We start from the raw sequence: 17,616 nt of genomic DNA, 5'->3' as shown, positions 1-17,616 counted from the left end.
CTCTTCCATCTTTCTTTTCTTCATTCTTTCCTCTTCCTTCTGCCTGTGGGTGACTCTACACTCAGTGAAAAGCCAAATGGTTTCCTGTACACCAGGAAACCATTTACTACACTGGGTGGTAACCATATAACCAAATTATGGCACCTGTTGACTTAGTGGGTAATTAAGGTGCTCCAGTCACATTGAGCCTGTGTAGGTTTATATCCGAGGGGTGGTTGAGGTTTATTGCTCATGTTATGCCACTCAGGAATGAGTGAGGCTGGTCACTTTCATTTCAAATGTCAGGACCAACTTGCCTGGCCCCGTGCTTCTTCGCTCCTTGTGGGGCGACGTGGGATTGGATGACGGATGGATTGTTAAATGTGCTACTGTCACTAGTTTTGAGTGTACATATTATTCTGCAATTTCTGACATACTCTTCTTGAGTGAAGTCTGGTTCTAATGGACTGAGGATGTCATGATCAGAATGCAAGGACCTCGGAAGCAGAGAACCCCCATGATTTATAAGGAAAAACACCTTCATAAGCAGAAGACCAGCACAATGTTACATCTCAAAACAGTGCACTATTGATCCCTTATTTTCAAAGAATGTGTTGTTGCAAAAGCTATCACAACTTCAATGAGCAATTCACTGCCAGGCTGAAGTCTGACAAAATTAATTGTACATGAATTGAATGTGATTTGAAGTTTCAGTAATATGAAGGAATCACTCAAACAGCAAATTCAGCAATGCAAAGCTCAATTAATTTAGGACACAAGCAAGACGCAAGATTCTCTGGTCACTACAGTTCAGACTTCTTGTTATCCAACAACTGCATTTCTAATGAGGCTTCAGGTTCCTAAAAACAACAAAATCCTGCCTGTAATATTATGTCTATCTCTATTTATCTGTATATGGCTATATCTATCTATCTAGGCTATATATAGTCCTCGATATTTTATGCCTTTTTGTTTCATTACCCCTAAGTATCCAGCACTGACATAAACAAAAATAAGGAGGGGGGGGGAATCTGAACATGTATTAATCAACTCCTTGCAGCAGGAAGTTTGCCTCTACTGAAAAAAGTAATCCTGAAATAGCCTGAATAGAATCTTTATATGAGTCTATTGTCTGAAAAGTGTTAGGAGTTATTTTTACCCCTTTACCTGCTGTGGGTTTCTCTCAGCTGAATAAAATGGTCTGGCAGTAGTCAGAAAAAAATTCAAAGATGCATTCACTGTCTGGAAAAGTGTCAACTGAGATCAGTTCTAACAATTTACCAGCTATGAGGTTCCCTCTGTTGAACAATATCAGCTAGCAGTAGCCAGAAATCCTACAGTTCATTCACTGTCTGCAAAAGTGTTAAGATAACTGTCGATTCTATCTGCTATACATTTTCCTCAGCTAAAATCAGCTGCCTGGCAGTAGCAAAAGTGAAATCCTACAACTTTCTTGTCTGTAAAAGTGCTATGTCAGATAATCTTTAATATTTAACTTACTGAAGGGTTTTTCCTGTTGACGAAAATCATACAATATAAAATCCTTGAGCATCAGCCAGCTGGAAGCATGAGGTCTGTCCAAACTGAAACCGAACATTTTGAATACAATAGCTCTGCAACTAGCAGGCATAGCATAATCACAATGGGACTACTGTGTAGTGGTGACTTTGAGCTGTAGACTAACACTAGCCACATCACACCACATCACTTAGTCAATGAAGTACACATGCTTGAGTGAATGTGTGTTTACTGCACTTGGCAAATTTTCTTCTACTGTACAAAATTGGCAACCTTCCAGAGGGGGATGGTAGTCTCATGCTTCATCAAAAAGTCATGGATAACAAGCAATTATGATCAGGTGCACTGTAATGGTGCAGCATCCAGGTTTTGTTTGACAACGCCTCAGGCTTCTTCCTTTGCACTGCCTCCCTCAAATGCTTCTGGATGAGCAAGTAAAACTCTTTACTGACTGTCTTACCACATGAAACAAACCTTTCCAGTAAAAAAAAAAAAAAAGTTCAACATCACCTTTTTGGTCACAGTGACAATGCTCCAACCCACCGCGACTGCCTTTTTGTTTTCACGTTGTAGCCATACACCCACATTTCATCACCTGTTATGACATTTTTCAGAAAGTTTTCATTAGCATTTGAACAATCAAACAGCTCCTGACTGACTGTGACACGGTTTTCTTTTCGCTCATCTGTCAGGTGTGGCACAAACTTTGCGGCAACACAAAGCATATTCAGTTTCTCGTTTAAAATCATGAGGCACAAAATGTTTACAGATGTCTACTTCCTCACAAACTTCACACACAGTCAGGTGATGCTTTCCACGGATCACAGCACACGCTTTCTCAGCACGATCATTGTCTTTTGACGTGGAAGGCCATCCAGATTTGGGATTTTCTCGGTGGGTGTTCCTCCTGGTTTGAACCACTGGAACCACATCTGACATTGTGTACGGCTCAAACAATCCTCCCCGTCAGCCTTAGAACAGCATTTCATGGAAACATATTCCTCTAAAGATCCTTCATTGTTCAACTTGTAACAAACTGCCAAGTGCACTAAACACACATTCACTCAAGTGCATGTACCTCAATGACTAAGTGATGTGGCATGGTGTGAACAGTGTTAGACTAAAGCTCAAAGTCACTGCTACACAATGCTCCTGTTATAATCATGTTACGCCAGCTAGTTGGTGTGCTGTTTAAAAAGTTTGGTTTCTTTTGGGATAAACCTTGTAAAGTTTAAGCACCTATTATCAACGACTCTCCTGTGGCTGTAATGACCCCTCGTACCCAGCATTTATCGCATAATTTCAAACAATTAAGAGGTACTCCAATCAATTTACTTCCATCAAAATGAACCCCACATCAAATGAACAGTAATAAAATCCAATGACTGATAAGCACCATTAGCTTCAGACTTTTTTATAGGTTCAGTGAACTTGCTAGCACACAGTCTTTTAGCAGCTAATACATATGCTCTGGTATATGTTTCATTACTTTGTGAAATGCTGCAACATACTTTACCTCAGTCCACATAGACCAGGGGCTGTACTCATAACATATCTTCGTCATTTTCTACGATAAACAGATCTCTATAACAGTGAATTAACAGGAAATATCTTGTCACATTATTTTTCGTTATTCTAGCTGGGGTGTTAAGTATTTGGTATTTGCACGAGTGAAGAAAAAGTATTATTAACCTACTGTATTTTATGGACTCCTTGGAACAAGTAGGTTCATGCATATCACCTCAAGAGCCTGCAATGCTACTAAAGTGAAAAATGGTAAAGTCTGGCCATTAAACTAAAAGACCCATCCCTCTACAATGCCAAAGTATGACAGTGGTGGGTGTGGTGAGTGGCTTAACCCAGATATTACCAATGGAACAGTGTCAAGGCTACAACGCGAGTCTCTATTCTTGTCGCCTCAGGAGGATGTCTACCATCACTTCATTACATTCACTACCACCTTCAATCCTGTGATATATAGTCAGTATTTTATTTTTGCCACTTCCAGAAGACTTGATTCGTTCAGCAGACTCTGTGAATTACTGGTGTTAGATACAGCCTTAATTACTCAGTTTGGAAAGACTTCTCAAACTACTGGTGTTCTACCTAGCATTCAATGCCCCATTTCATGCAAGCAATAATTCCTGCCAAACAAAACCATCTGGAAGCAGTAAGGCAGTTAATAATCTATTTTGCCTACTACATGCTTATTTTCTTGTATCAATATTGTATTTATATCTCTTCACACAGATACAGCTTGCATAAGTAGCATACTAGCATATATTAACCATCTGAACCTGCATCATGTATTTTTTAGTTTATTTTTCTGCCACTAGAAGATTTTACTCAGCTTAAGAGACTCTTTATATCAAAGGCATTGATTAAGACCATATCTAATCATCTCAGTTGGCAAGGCGTATCATATGGCAAAAATCAAATAAACAAAGAAAGAAAAACAAAAAACAAAATAGACGTCCCAGGGGTGAATGGGTTAATGAACTACGGTAGATACAGAAATAAACTGGTAAGGAAAAGGTGCTCAGGGCCTCCTTCCTTAACCAATGAATATGCAGTTCTAAGTTGGTGGGTGGTTAGAAGACAATGGTTAGAGACAAGGCTCAAGGAGTGACAATGTGTTTTAGCCCTGGCACTTTTCCTCTTGACATATTTTCAGTGGTGATATCTGGGACAAGTTACTCACCTGACCCAGTAGCAATGGATTTTTGCAACAATGGGGAAGATTCCGTTAAGTTACTGAAAAAAAAACACTAGATCATTCATTTAAATACCCTGGACTACTACTTTCACCTTCCTCTACCTGTAATGCTGTTGTACATTTAATGTAATGACTACAGTGAATTTTACATAACAGACTGATTGCATAATGTAATGGGTTATCTACCCTGACTATGCTTACTGCTGCACCTTTAATTACTTGACAAGATGTCATATATTTTGCAAAACTGCTTCCTCTACTTTCACTATTACTACTGTACTTGCTACTGTAATACAAAGCCTTTAAGTATACCTCCTTAACTCACTTCTCTTATCCTGTCCTCTTCTACAGTACATTATTTAGCCTTGTTCTACTGTCCTAGCATACCTTGCGGGGTGCCGTGGAGAATGTTGAGGGTGAGGGAACGGTGATTTTCATTATCTCCAGTGATGAAAATAGCATACAAGCAACGACGCTGGGTGAGGTCACTCAGCACTTGAGAAGGTGGAATGTCCGGGGGTGGGAAGAGAAGATCCACTATCAGGTTGAGTGCCTTCAGTTGTGCCTCAATACTCTCAGCATAATCCCTGAGGTGGAGATGGAAGGAAGGGATTAGGACACCCAAAAATGCAACTGGTTACAGCACCTACTCAAACAAAGATGCATTTGAACCTATGCTCCATATTTTTCTTAACAAGCGCACTGCCATAAATCAACCGTATCTCTAACCTCACACTCACAGACTTTGTACATTATCTATATCCATGCTTTGAACATGTCCCAACCATTTCAATGAATTTCTCTTCATTCATCATCCAGTGTTACACTCCACCCCAACACTCTTTCTCCCACTCCAATCTGTATGTAAATTTTCCCATTACAGTAGGAGTGGAGGCATTATGATTAACTGGTACTCCAGCAGGCACCTGTGTACTCTCCCCTGGATGGGACAGTTCTCTTTTTGTATGCAGCATATCAGCTTGTAATGATGTAGTGATTAGTTCTGTTGCCTTCATACAATCTGAAGATGCCCGGTGGTTTAGTGAGCTAAGGTGCTACAACAAAGATCTAAGTCTGAAGAGCAGTTCGAGTTTATTGTTCATATACTGTAATGCTGCTACAGGGCGAGAAACTAGTCACTCCCGCCTTAAATGTCTGGACAAAGTACTTTAGCCCTAGGTCCCTACACTGACCATGAGACAACACTGTGTTGGATAATGAATGAATGAAACTGTTAAGCATAAAACTGTGAAGCTCCTGAGCACTGTTTACATGTAAAGTAGAGCAACTGGTCCCAGACATTTGTGACCTATGCTTTTTTTTTCCACATACCATAGTAAGAAGATTATTTATTGTTGACTTAAACTGCCTTCAATGCAAAACCAGTGCAAACACGACTGCATACTTGTGCCAATTTCATACCATGTGCTCTACCACTATTTTACCACATCTCTTTCCCTATCCCCCGAAAGAAGGCTGATAGACTGCAGGAGAAGGGCAACTTCAGCCTTCAGTCGACTGAGATCACATTCAGATGAGTCTGGGGTTACAATAATAACCATCTATTTACATCCGTTCTCTTTACATCACAATACCACTGAGACACTCTTCATCTTGAGTGAGGAAGGGAGGGGGATGACTGGGAGAGGGAGGAGGACATGACTAGGAAAAGGATGGACCCTTGACTGGGGAAGGGAGGGGGACCTGCATGGGGAAGAAAGAGGGATTTGAGTGGGGAAGGGAGGGGGGGCCTGACTGGAAGAAGCAGGGGGACTTGAGTGGGGGAGGGAGGGAAACAGATGGGGGCCTGACTGGAAGAAGGAGGGGGACTTGAGTGGGGGAGGAAGGGAAACAGCTGGGGGCCTGACTGGAAGAAGGTGGGGGATTTGAGTGGGGGAGGGAGGGAGGGAAACAGCTGGGGAAGGGTGGAAATATGCCTGGGGAAGGGAGGAAGGCTTGACTGGGGGAGGGAGGGGGAACTGACCAGCGGATGAAGAGGTGACTGATTATGGGCTATGTACACTCTGCTTGGACATCAGTGCATGTGGGCCTGTTGGTAGAAAGACCCCTTACCTCTGCATCTTGTTGGGGACCACAATCTCCACATCGTTGGGTCTAGTAGGGTCAAGAGGGTCAATGGGGTCTGGTGGGTGGCGGAATGGCTGCTCCTGCGGTGGGTGGTGGTCTGGCATGGGACGGGGTGGGTATGGGTCATCATAGCCCTGGTAGTAACTCCGGTAATAGTCATCGAACATATCGTCATAATCAGCATCACTACCCCTCCCTCGGCCACCTCCACCACCACGTCCACCACCATCGCCTCCATTGCGCTCACCTCGTCCTCGTCCACCACCTCCCGGCCCACCACTGTGTCAGACAAACACATCACAATATCATAAAAAGACAAGTGACAAAAAGTTTACACAGGCATGCATAGCCATGGCCTTCCAAAATGCAAATATAATCTACAAGGTATCAAGTACTGAACAAAATGGACAAGCTTGTCTTGGACATTTGTCACAAACACTGGTAATATAAAATGTGTAGATGTGATCAAAAGCAACTATATTATGAGCGTAAAGGTGAGAGTGGAACAATCTAGCAATGTCACTATCATCTCCATCAGGAAGAGTAATACCATGCAACTTTTTTTAAACATCGGAATAATTTATTCTCTCTTCCAGTTCAGGTTCAATAGGTGACACTGTTGTTAGAATCTATGAAATATATATATATATATATATATATATATATATATATATATATATGTGTGTGTGTGTGTGTATATATGTATATACACTAACATATATACACACACACACACACACACCAAGTTAAGTTCCCCCTTTAATTTTTTTTTTTTTATTCGACATATAGTAGTATGAATTGACATGTTTCATGATGAAATAGATACTGTATTACAACTACTGATGTTATTATTATGGCTAACATTACCACCATACTCCCTAAGCAATTAAAAGGTCTCTCTAAAGTGGACTGCAGACATGGTGTGCCCACTGCTCACACACGTCCTGTAAACTGACTCATATTCCCCACGGCACACGAGTGAAGGGAGAGGGGTAGGTTTGAGGAACTGTTTTATCCTCAAATTTATGACCTCCAGGTGACCAATAAGTCTTGGTATGGATTTCTTAACCTCCATGAATGCATGAAACTGTGATAAAATAATGAATATAAAATCCAAATCAATCAAACTCACTCACTTTCTTTCAACTTCAACATCAAGGAATCTCCAAAAGCAACTCTATGTTCATGAAGTTGATGATACTTTGTGGCATGACAAGCTGAGAGGATAATTTAATTTAATATCTTATATAGTAGTGTAATTAATGAGAATTGTGAAACTGAGTACATATAAGAAAAGATGACTCAATAAAATCAGTCAAGTAGAGAATTTTGAAAGATCATTTACAGGCAATAAGTAGTCATCATCATCCTGACCTCTTTAGGCTACCACAGGTTGGGGTGAATGTCCAGAAAACACAGAAAGAGAGAGATCAAACACTTTCCTAAAAATGGGGAAACACACACACACACACACACACACACACACACACATACATAAATTTAAGGATATGTACGATAAAAATGGTTTAAGACACGGGACAGTACGAGCTTGTCCCATTCCTGTAAAGATACAATTACTTATGAACAATTGGGTAAGGTAAGAACACACACACACACAATCAATAAAAAATCTCACCATGTCCAGAGAAAAATCAATAAAATGTACGACCATGGCTGAAACAAAATGATACTCAAAGAGAATGAGCTTATATTCTACAATAAACATGTTGTATAATCATTTTAACTCCTGTGAACTGGCAAGTGTGTGAAATTTAAAGCACTAGTTAAACCCTACTGCTGGTACTGTGAGAGTTACTAGTGGATATTTTAACTATGACTATCATAAACTGTAATGGCACCACTGAAGAGATGAAGCTGCTGCAAAGGTGTTATGGTACTATAGTGTTATGCAAGACAATGAGTTAACAATGTGAAGCCTGTGATACCCAACCCTATACAGGGCTCTACTATTCACTTTCATAATCTTCATGATAATATGAATGCACTTTTCTTATTTGCTGTACTCTCTGATGTACTAGAAACTTGTATCTAGCACTAAAAAGTACTTAAACCCACTCTTGAAATTACACTCAGTTCTACAGTATTGTTTTCACCCACTTCAAATCTCAGTATTGTCAACATTAATGCTATTACCAACATATTGCAAATCCTGGCATTAGTCTGCAGCATTATCAGCCACTTACCAAATGCATTAGTCAAATTAGTGCACAAAAACATTTCAGCTGTGTTGCTTTCAGGTCTTCATGTGTTGTGGAAGGCTGACGTAGTAATATGAACAGAAAAATAAATCTTGCTGGCCTGATTCATCACACACAAACCTGATGTTTTCAAATTTTTTCTTGCAAATCAAGTGTCTAAATTCCTTTGTAAATAGTGACAGAATTGCTTCAGTTCTTATTTACACATACTGAATATAATCAGAGTATATGACTGTGTACTTTATTCTGTATTCATTCATATGGTTTCTGTAGCTATTTTTCAGAACTTAACTATGGAATTCTGAAAAGAATAAAACAAAACATATTTCTATTACGGTAAACTGCTATGGAGACACTTACTCTGCACTGCAGGCTGGTTAAAATACTTCATAAATAATGCACAAACAAAAAGAGAACCATCCATCCCTCTCAGCAAGCCAAGTTCGAACTCAAGTGCAGTCAAATTAATTCAGTCCAATTTGTTTTATTTGTTATGCAATATCTTTCAAATGTTCCCTCTGAATCAACTGGTTATTTGGGGCTCCTGGATGTCTGAGTGCCAGTTAACAGGAGTTCTACTGTACTGTAGACAGTGGAACCTTGGGTTATTAAGGTTCAACTGAAGAGGGAAACAAGCTAGTATTGAACAATGTGATAAAAGTTAAGAACCACAGATACTGTATACTCTATTTTTTATTAAATTACAAAAAAATATTTCAACTGCCTGCCATTTTCAAGGAGATATTTTCTGTCACAATGAATGCATGTGATGTCTGAATGCTTATTAACATGCTGGTTCTAATTTTGGCGAATGCTGATGATCTCACATTCTTTATAACCCCATGATTCCTGGTTTCTGTCACATCCTGTAAATTTTAACTTTAATACTTCTACTAGTACAATATGTTTACAGAACAGCATATCTCACCCATAATAATCATAGTAATCATCGTCTGGACGAGTGGGAGAAAGACGGTCACGCCCACCTCCATACTTCCCTCCTTTACGTGAACCACCGCCGCCACCACCACCAACACCACCACCACCGCCGCCACCACCACCACCACCACCACCAGCTGGAGGACCAAGACCTCCACCAATTTTGGCTGGCTTCACATCTGTCACAGACATGGAAGAAGACGTGTGTTAGTATACTCAAACTTTATCAAACGTCTTATTGAGGAGGGGGGGGGGAAAGATGCATGCTCTTGACCTTTAAATGATTTCTCAAGTTGTCACTTCATTCTTGCCTTACCTCAAACTAAGTTTGATCTAAATGTGATAAAAACTGTCAAAGCTGATACTGCTAAGTCAATCTACCCCTTAGATCTTGACCTCTGACCTATTGTTATTAAAAACAACAGGTCAACCCCTATACTGCCCTCAACACTTTCACTCTTCATTGCCCTCAACACTTTCACAAAGTTCGGTAACTTCAATAAGAACTGCATTACAGTACTTTCTTTCTCTCTCTCTCTCTCTCTCTCACACACACACACACACACACACACACACACACACACACACACTGACCAAAACATAATACCCATTAGTTCCAAGAGCATGGGTATTTATTTAAAGCGTGCACATGGGTGGGCCTGTGAGGTAATCAGGACTCTTAGGGCTTGAATACTGAGCAAAATGCAAAATTAACTTAGCTGTGTTAACCTGGCACACCATGTATCTTGAAACAGTATATCTCGGCTCCTTTAACTCGTAATATACCTAAAGTGTTTCCTGTGCACCATTTACTATGTTGGGTGGTAACCATACAACCAAACAATGACACCTGGTGGTTCAGTGGGTAATTAAGGTGCTCCAACCAGATTGTGCCTGTGTCAGTTAATATCCAAGGGATGGTTGGAGTTTATTGCTCACATCATGCCACTCAGGAATAAGTGAGGCTGGACCAACTTGCCAAGCCCCGGGCTCCTACATTCCTCTTGGGGCAACACTGGATTAGATGATGATGATGATGATGATGATGATGATGATGATAATGACATCCTAAGTCTGGCCTTCATTTTCCCACTAAACCCATGTATGACCCCAACCTGCCCATCACCGTTTCTAAATATATCCATCCATCATCCAATCCTACGTTGCCCCATGAGGAGCGTAGGAGCCCAGGGCTAGGCAGTTGGTCCTGACATTTAAGATGAAAGTGACCAGCCTCACTCATCCCTGAGTGGCATTACGTGAGCAATAAACCCCAACCACCCCTTGGATATAAACCTTCACCGGCTCAATCCAAATGGAGCACAAAATTACCCACTAAACCACCAGGCACCAAAATTTGGTTATATGGTTACCACCCAGCGTAGTAAATAGTTTCCTGGTGTACAGGAAACCATTTGGCTTGTCACTCAGTGTAGAGTCACCCATAGGCAGAAGGACAAGGAAAGAATGAAGTATATTCTACTATAAAAAGATAAAACAGACAGAGGACAGTAACACTAAAGAGGACTGAAGCAACCAACTAGGGATTCATTAACGTAAATCAAGATATTCTTTCTCTCTCTTTGGGGGGGAATAAATAAACACACTTCCAAGATGGTCCTCAAACTGCCTGTGTTATAACGCACCTGGGATAATTCACCCACCCCACACTGGAGGACAGATCACACCAGATACTGTATGTTATGTACACAAAAAATTCCATGTACAGAGGAGGACTGGGGTAGGGGCAGCATGGTGCACTACTGCAAAGGATTTTCAGCACTGATGTTGCCATAGCAATTTTTCGTTTTCTCCCCATGATCAACCCATGCACGCAGGGACACTACTATGTGAGTAGAAATGGGTTACTATTGAGTCAACTGCAGATCAGAGAAAAGTCGGATCAGAGAAAAATGCAACTTGAGAACATACATATCGGGGAACAACCATATTCCGTGCACGATGGGGCTGATAAAGATCAATGGCCAATCTTGTGACTATTGTAAATAAAAAAAAAGTCAACTGCAATAGAAAGTACTAATTTTCTACCAAGCAGATGAATCTCACACCATTACATGTTGAGCTTAAAAAGTGTTGGATGAAAATTGCCATGACTGGTCCTGTGCTTCAAACACAGACAACTGATGAAGAAGGCATTATTACTACCATCATCAACTTTAACAGTTCACTACAAGACCAAGTTCTTTTCCTACCTTCTTCACAGCCTATTGGTCATTACCATCTTCCATACTTGTTCATCATATCATCATCATCCGGACCTCCTTTCCCACCCTAGGGCAGGGTGAGGAGTAGCACGCCCAGACAGCCTGAGTCTGCCCAATCCACTGGGCCATGCTTCTATTCACTCATCATTCAGGCCCCCAGAATCCTGGTTCTATCCCATAAGCCAAAAACATTCACCATGTTCTGTAGCTTCACATAAATGTATCCAACAGATTCAATACGAACACTGTCACATTAAAAAGGGGTGCCAAATCCCTGATCATGCACTTCTCACAACATTCATCCAGCCAACCCAATCTCTTGTCAGTCCCCTTGTCACACTGACTTCCACACCTCTCTTCCTCACACACTCATCCACCATATCTTTCCACCTTCTTCTTGGCCTACCTTGCCTCCTTCCTCCTTCAAATTTGCTCAACTATACCTTTTTTGCCACTCTATTGTCATCCATTCTCTCCACATGACCATACCATCTCAGTACACTCTCTTCGATTCTGGTGTCCACACATTTCCTCACTCCACATCTTTCACAGATCACATTATCTTATATCCTATCCATTGTCTGTACTCCACATACATTGATTGCTTAGCAGTCTCATCTCCACTGCTCTTACTCTAGACTTTTCATTTTCATGCCACACCATAGTCTCACATCCATATGTTAAAGTTAGCACTAACACCCCTTCATGTAAGCCTTGTGCAGTTGCAACACTCAAGCCTCTGTTTCTTATCAAGGCCTTCATAGTACCAGTTACTTTCCTTCCTTGTGTCACTCTACTTTCCACTTCTTTTGCACATTTTCCTCTCTTTTCTATCATTGTACCAAGGTATTTGAACTCTCTCACCAATTCCAGTCTCTCTCCATTCAAGGTATCATCACACTGAGATTTACCTTCTCTCTCATTAACCATCATTTTAGTCTTTTCTACGGTTACTCTCAAGGCACGATGTTCACAGACATTAGCAAAACTTTGCACTAGTCTACAAAGTTCTTGTCCAGCATTTGCAAGTAGCACTGCATCATCAGCATACAACAAATTTGAGATATTCCATCCATTGCCATTCATTACCAACGCCATCCCTCTCTCCAATACTGTACTCATGTTTTTACTTCTCTTATCACCCCATCTATATATATATTGAACAACCCATAGCACAACCTTGTCGCATGCCCACACTGATCGTGTACCATTCACTGAGATGCCGATTTACCCTTAAACATGCTTCTCTACCATTATAAACACTCACGACAGCACCTAGCAGCTTACCATCTACACCGTACATGCGCAGAACTTTCCACAATCCTTCTCTGTCCACTTCGTCATATGTTTTCCCAGATCCATGAATGCCATAAACACCTTATGGTCCTTCTCACAAGCCTTCTCCACTATCTGTCTTACTCCAAATATTTGATCCACACATCCCCTACCACTACTAAAGCCACCCTGTTCATAACTCACTAGGCCTTCTCATATCTCTCTTACTTTCTCTATAATAATTCTTCCATATGTCTTCCCTACCACACTCAATAAAGTTAAGTCACGATAATTCATCATATCAGACTTTCAAAAATGTGGTCAACTAATCCAGTACCACCAAACACCAGTAAGGGACCAAATAACATATCAGCTACTACACTGAACTGCTCAGTGCTTACTGCCACTAACTGATGTGAGACTTACCTACACGATTACCCTGAATGTATGCAGTGACGCCAGCAGCCAGGCATGCAGCAGCCGCTTCTTCATTTTGAAACTGCACAAATCCAAACTTGTTCCTTGTGATGGAAACACCTTCAGGAGGTAAAAAAGGTGTGAAATTATCAACTGCAATTATAAAGCACATTTCTATGTCAGTGAATAGTGCAAGTCAAATGATGCATTTTATGCTGTATTTACATTTAAATTTTGGTCTTCACAGTCCTCAATATCAAACCTATGTGAGGAGTTCAAGATACTGAGACCTCATCAGTTAAGGAACTGGTAGCAAATAGTACTAACCAACAACACGACCATACTGAGAAAAGTACTCCTGAAGCATCTCTCTTGTCATGGACACATTGATACTGCCCACAAAGATCCTGGCACTCACAGTCTTGGGGTCTGATGTCACATCAGAGATCCCTCGCCGACTTGGGGAGAAGTTACGACCTCTGGAAAAACTGTCCATAAAAATCTATCTATCTACAGTCAGGTGTCTTATTCCCAGAGGGAGTAGACAAGAACAAAGGGCCTCCAAGTTACCCTGTCCTCTGTCATCACGCTGCCCTCCTTCCATGTTACACCACCCTCATTATTGTACTCCATCCCATCCCTCATCCTTGGTCTCCTCCTTCCCTTCTTGCCCTTGCCCTTACTTACTAACCCTTGCCTGGTCAAAATCCCTTTCTCCTCTCTCTCCACGCAGCCAAACCATCTCAGGGTACTTCTAACACTTTCCAGCACATCCACTTTAAAAACACAACGCAATCAAATTTCCTGTTTTATCCGTCTGTGCCTCCATATAACTGGAGTAATTAAAAATACCACAACTGATTTGGGATTTACCAGCTGTTGTAATGAGTCAAACGAGTGGAAAGAGTTCACGTTGAAAGCTTCCAGTGCTCGCTCTATGTCTTTTCTGAACTGTGCTCAGTTTGCCTACCTATGATTTTGGAGTTTTCCTGTTTTTGACGAAGCTTGCTCAGATTGATTAGGATATGACAAAGGGGAGGTAGTCGAATGGGAGACCATGGATTACTCTCCACTAGGTTTGAACAGCTAATACAGGAGTATATACGATGTGGCCAGGAGAGACCATATTGTTAGGTCTGAGTTTCAAGTTGGGATATGGTAGTTCTCCATGATGCTGAGTGGCTTGAGTTGAGGGGGTAGCCTGTTGGCACAGGACAGGGCAACAAAGACAATTTGTTTGTGGTTACTTCCTCCGGAGTTAAGGCATCTGGCTATAGACTGATGTTACTCCTGAGGCAAGATCTCTATGCTAGGAAGAAAAATAATAAAACAGAATGAAAGTTAAATTGGACAGTTAAAAGACATCATTGTAAGCTGTTGTGGGATGAAGTCAATAGGGGTAAAGGTGCACACTAAGAACTTTAAAAGTAGGGAATAAGGGAAACATTACTTAAGTAGATAAAATGTTAAACAGCGTAAGCAGATTACACCAATGAAAACTAACATGAATGCAGGAAGCAGTTTCAATAGAATAAAAGTTCTGCAACATGACGCTATGAAATGAGATGCAGTCCCATGATATCAAGCAAGGCAGTAATAGTTCTCAATGTGTAGAGGGAAAATTTCTATAGTACAGTGCAGACAAGGAACACATAATGTAACAGTCAGCCTGACCAGCTACTTTCTACGCTTCACTCAGAAAGTGCATTTCCACAACTGACTGAAATGCTTGGTGGACAATATACTTAGTTCACTTTAACTGGGCATAAAACTGCCAACTCTCCATCTTGAATGTTAAGCTGTAATAAGAGATCAACATTAGAATATGACAGTAATGAGGTATTGCTATGGAGAGGATGCTGAACTGCAGTGCTGTCTTATTCAGCCACTGACTATGGGAAATAAGCTGCAAAAGAACGAAAATCTCTGTCTGGTTAAAATGAATGATTTATAGCTGAGAATGAAGGCTAAGACACTCTAGCTATTCTATGGGACGGAGAGCAAAGAAGCAAACAGAACATTCAGAGGAAAAAAGAAGAGGGGGAGAGAGAGAAAATGGAACTGAGAGGGAGAGAAAAGAAAATAAGTCAGGAGGGTCTGAGAGGAGATGAAGTGAGGAGAGGGAAGAAGAAATGGAGTGAGGAGAAAGAGGGAGGAAAAAAATGGAGAGACGACAGGGAGTGAGAAGAAATGGAGAGAGGAGAAAGAGGGAGAAAAAAAATGGAATGAGGAGATAAAAGGAGGAAATGTGAAAATGAAGAATAATTAGAAAGGAAGAAAAAATGGGGAGGAAATGAAGGAAAAATGGAGGGCAAAGTGATGAAAAATAAAGTGGAGATGGAGAAGAAATGGAGAGAGAGGAAAAGAAAGGCAGAGAGAGTGAGAGAGAAAGCCCGAGGAAAGGTATGGATGTAAAATGGGGAGGTGAGGGAGGAGAAAGGGAAAGAAAAGAAAGGAAGGGGAAAGGGACAGAAAGGAAGGAAAGAGAAAAAGAAGAAGACTGACCCATTGAATGCACACACATTCTGAATATCGCAATACTCCGAATGTTTCAAGGCAAAATTTTTCTCATTTTTCTGGGCTTTATCTAAGGATTTATCTGGTTTGGACTTGCCCTTGGACTTGGATGTACCTGCCTCCAACTATTCAGCTACACTTCTATGCATTTCCGGTGTCTAGAACAATAACCCATATCATTTTGAGTGTTTATTTAATGATTACGTACATATTTCTAATGTTTTCGAAGGTCTCTCCCATTAGTCTGAAAAAAAAAACAACAACAACAACAACAACAGTCCAAAAGATCCTTGCTCCCCTGCCATTCAGATTACATGACTTACTGCATCCTGATGATTTTATATATCTCAATGGAGACCTTTGGTAATCAAAAGGTCTACATCTAATCTCTAAGTCTGAGGACTCTCAACAGTAAACTGAATAATAATGATTGCAGGGAGCGAGAAAAATACAAAATAACGTACAATACACCATGGAAGTGGGGGGCTGAATATTAAGGGGAGACCACTGAGTTCTGCCTCGCTGTAGCCCTTGGATCATCTGAAATGTGAACCCAGTGGACTGCAGACCAAAGATGCATTTCTACTACTGTCCACCATCCTCCTTTTGGGGGAGAGAGAGAGAGAGAGAGAGAGAGAGAGAGAGAGAGAGAGAGAGAGAGCTCATGGATGTTTGTATAACCTGGCAATGAAACGTTCTGGTTATATCGGTACCACCACATCAAGGCATCCCTCTCCAGCACCGGTCTGACCAGTACTAACCTGCTCTTGCTCCTGCTGCGGCTCCTGCTGCGAGACCGACGCCGATCACGGTCCCTCCCTCGTGACATGACGCACAAGCACTGGAAGCAACAAGCATCAGTGGTTATATTCCAGAGGGTTTATAAGGCTGTCTAAGGCATCTTCCCTGGCAAATTATTATTCATATTCAACCTCATTACAACCTTGTGTATTACAATAATCACTTCAATTTTATTAAGTCTGAACCATAATTTGAGGCCTGGCCATGTTATCTCTAGCGTCGCAGTGTAGTATGGTTATCAAAAAAAAAATGGCCAGCTTCCTCCACCTGCGTTATGTCTGTCATTTTCATGTTGTGACCATTTTTTGGCTTCAAATTATGCCATCCGTGTTACGTGAATTTCGTGCACTAAGACTGTGCGATTTGGGGTCAAAATTTGGTCACAACACGAAAATGATAGACATAACACAAGTGAAAGAAGTGGGCCATTTTTTTTATAACAGTACTACACTGCAACGATAGATAATGCGGCCAGAGGCCTCAAATTACAGTTCAAGCAGTCATAAAGCGGAAGAATAGGGTCATAATGCAGTGGGAACAGATATAACGTGGCCTGTGATAGTCATAGCGTGGGTTGCATCAGCCAATGACATATGGCTTTCACGTGTCTGTGCAGGGTGTTGTCGTGGTCCACTGACCATTCCTGCCCCAGTTGAGCCTACCTTCTCCCCTCGGTCTGGCTGCACACGTGCTCTGTGTGATCTTTGCTCTTTTTTTTTTTTTTGCCACGTAACTCCATTCCACCTCCCCCCAGCAACCTCACAATCTCTTCCATTCAAGGTGGGGAATCCTCTAGTGTTTGTATGAAATGAAGTCTTTATTAGGTAGGTAAATGTCCTTAAAAAAAAAAAAAAAATGAAAATTGCCCCAAAAGGTGAACTAGAGGCTGGCTTGGGTACCATGAAACCCTTCAACATGAAAA

At 41.1% G+C, this 17,616-nt stretch overlaps 1 protein-coding gene across 1 annotated transcript in view; it reads right to left on the bottom strand.

Moving 5' to 3' along the window:
• The window catches only part of Neos (nuclear receptor coactivator protein neosin), a 37,756-nt gene that overhangs the window by 19,383 nt on the left and 757 nt on the right, over positions 1-17,616 (bottom strand). The window contains exons 2-8 of the mRNA XM_080275790.1: positions 16,655-16,734; positions 13,704-13,855; positions 13,386-13,496; positions 9,594-9,638; positions 9,449-9,521; positions 6,287-6,580; positions 4,601-4,800 (exon numbers count right to left, since the gene is read on the bottom strand). Coding sequence (XP_080131916.1) covers positions 4,601-4,800; positions 6,287-6,580; positions 9,449-9,521; positions 9,594-9,638; positions 13,386-13,496; positions 13,704-13,855; positions 16,655-16,722 — 943 coding nt within the window. The 5' untranslated portion in view covers positions 16,723-16,734. The remainder of the gene's footprint in view (positions 1-4,600; positions 4,801-6,286; positions 6,581-9,448; positions 9,522-9,593; positions 9,639-13,385; positions 13,497-13,703; positions 13,856-16,654; positions 16,735-17,616) is intronic.

The sequence above is a fragment of the Coenobita brevimanus genome, chromosome 63 (genome assembly GCF_032717465.1).
Source record: "Coenobita brevimanus isolate Jiangsu-jjx chromosome 63, ASM3271746v2, whole genome shotgun sequence".
Classification (NCBI taxonomy): Eukaryota; Metazoa; Arthropoda; class Malacostraca; order Decapoda; family Coenobitidae; genus Coenobita; species Coenobita brevimanus.
The sequence above is the reverse complement of the archived record's forward strand: the minus strand, read 5'-3'. Positions and strand labels throughout refer to the sequence as shown.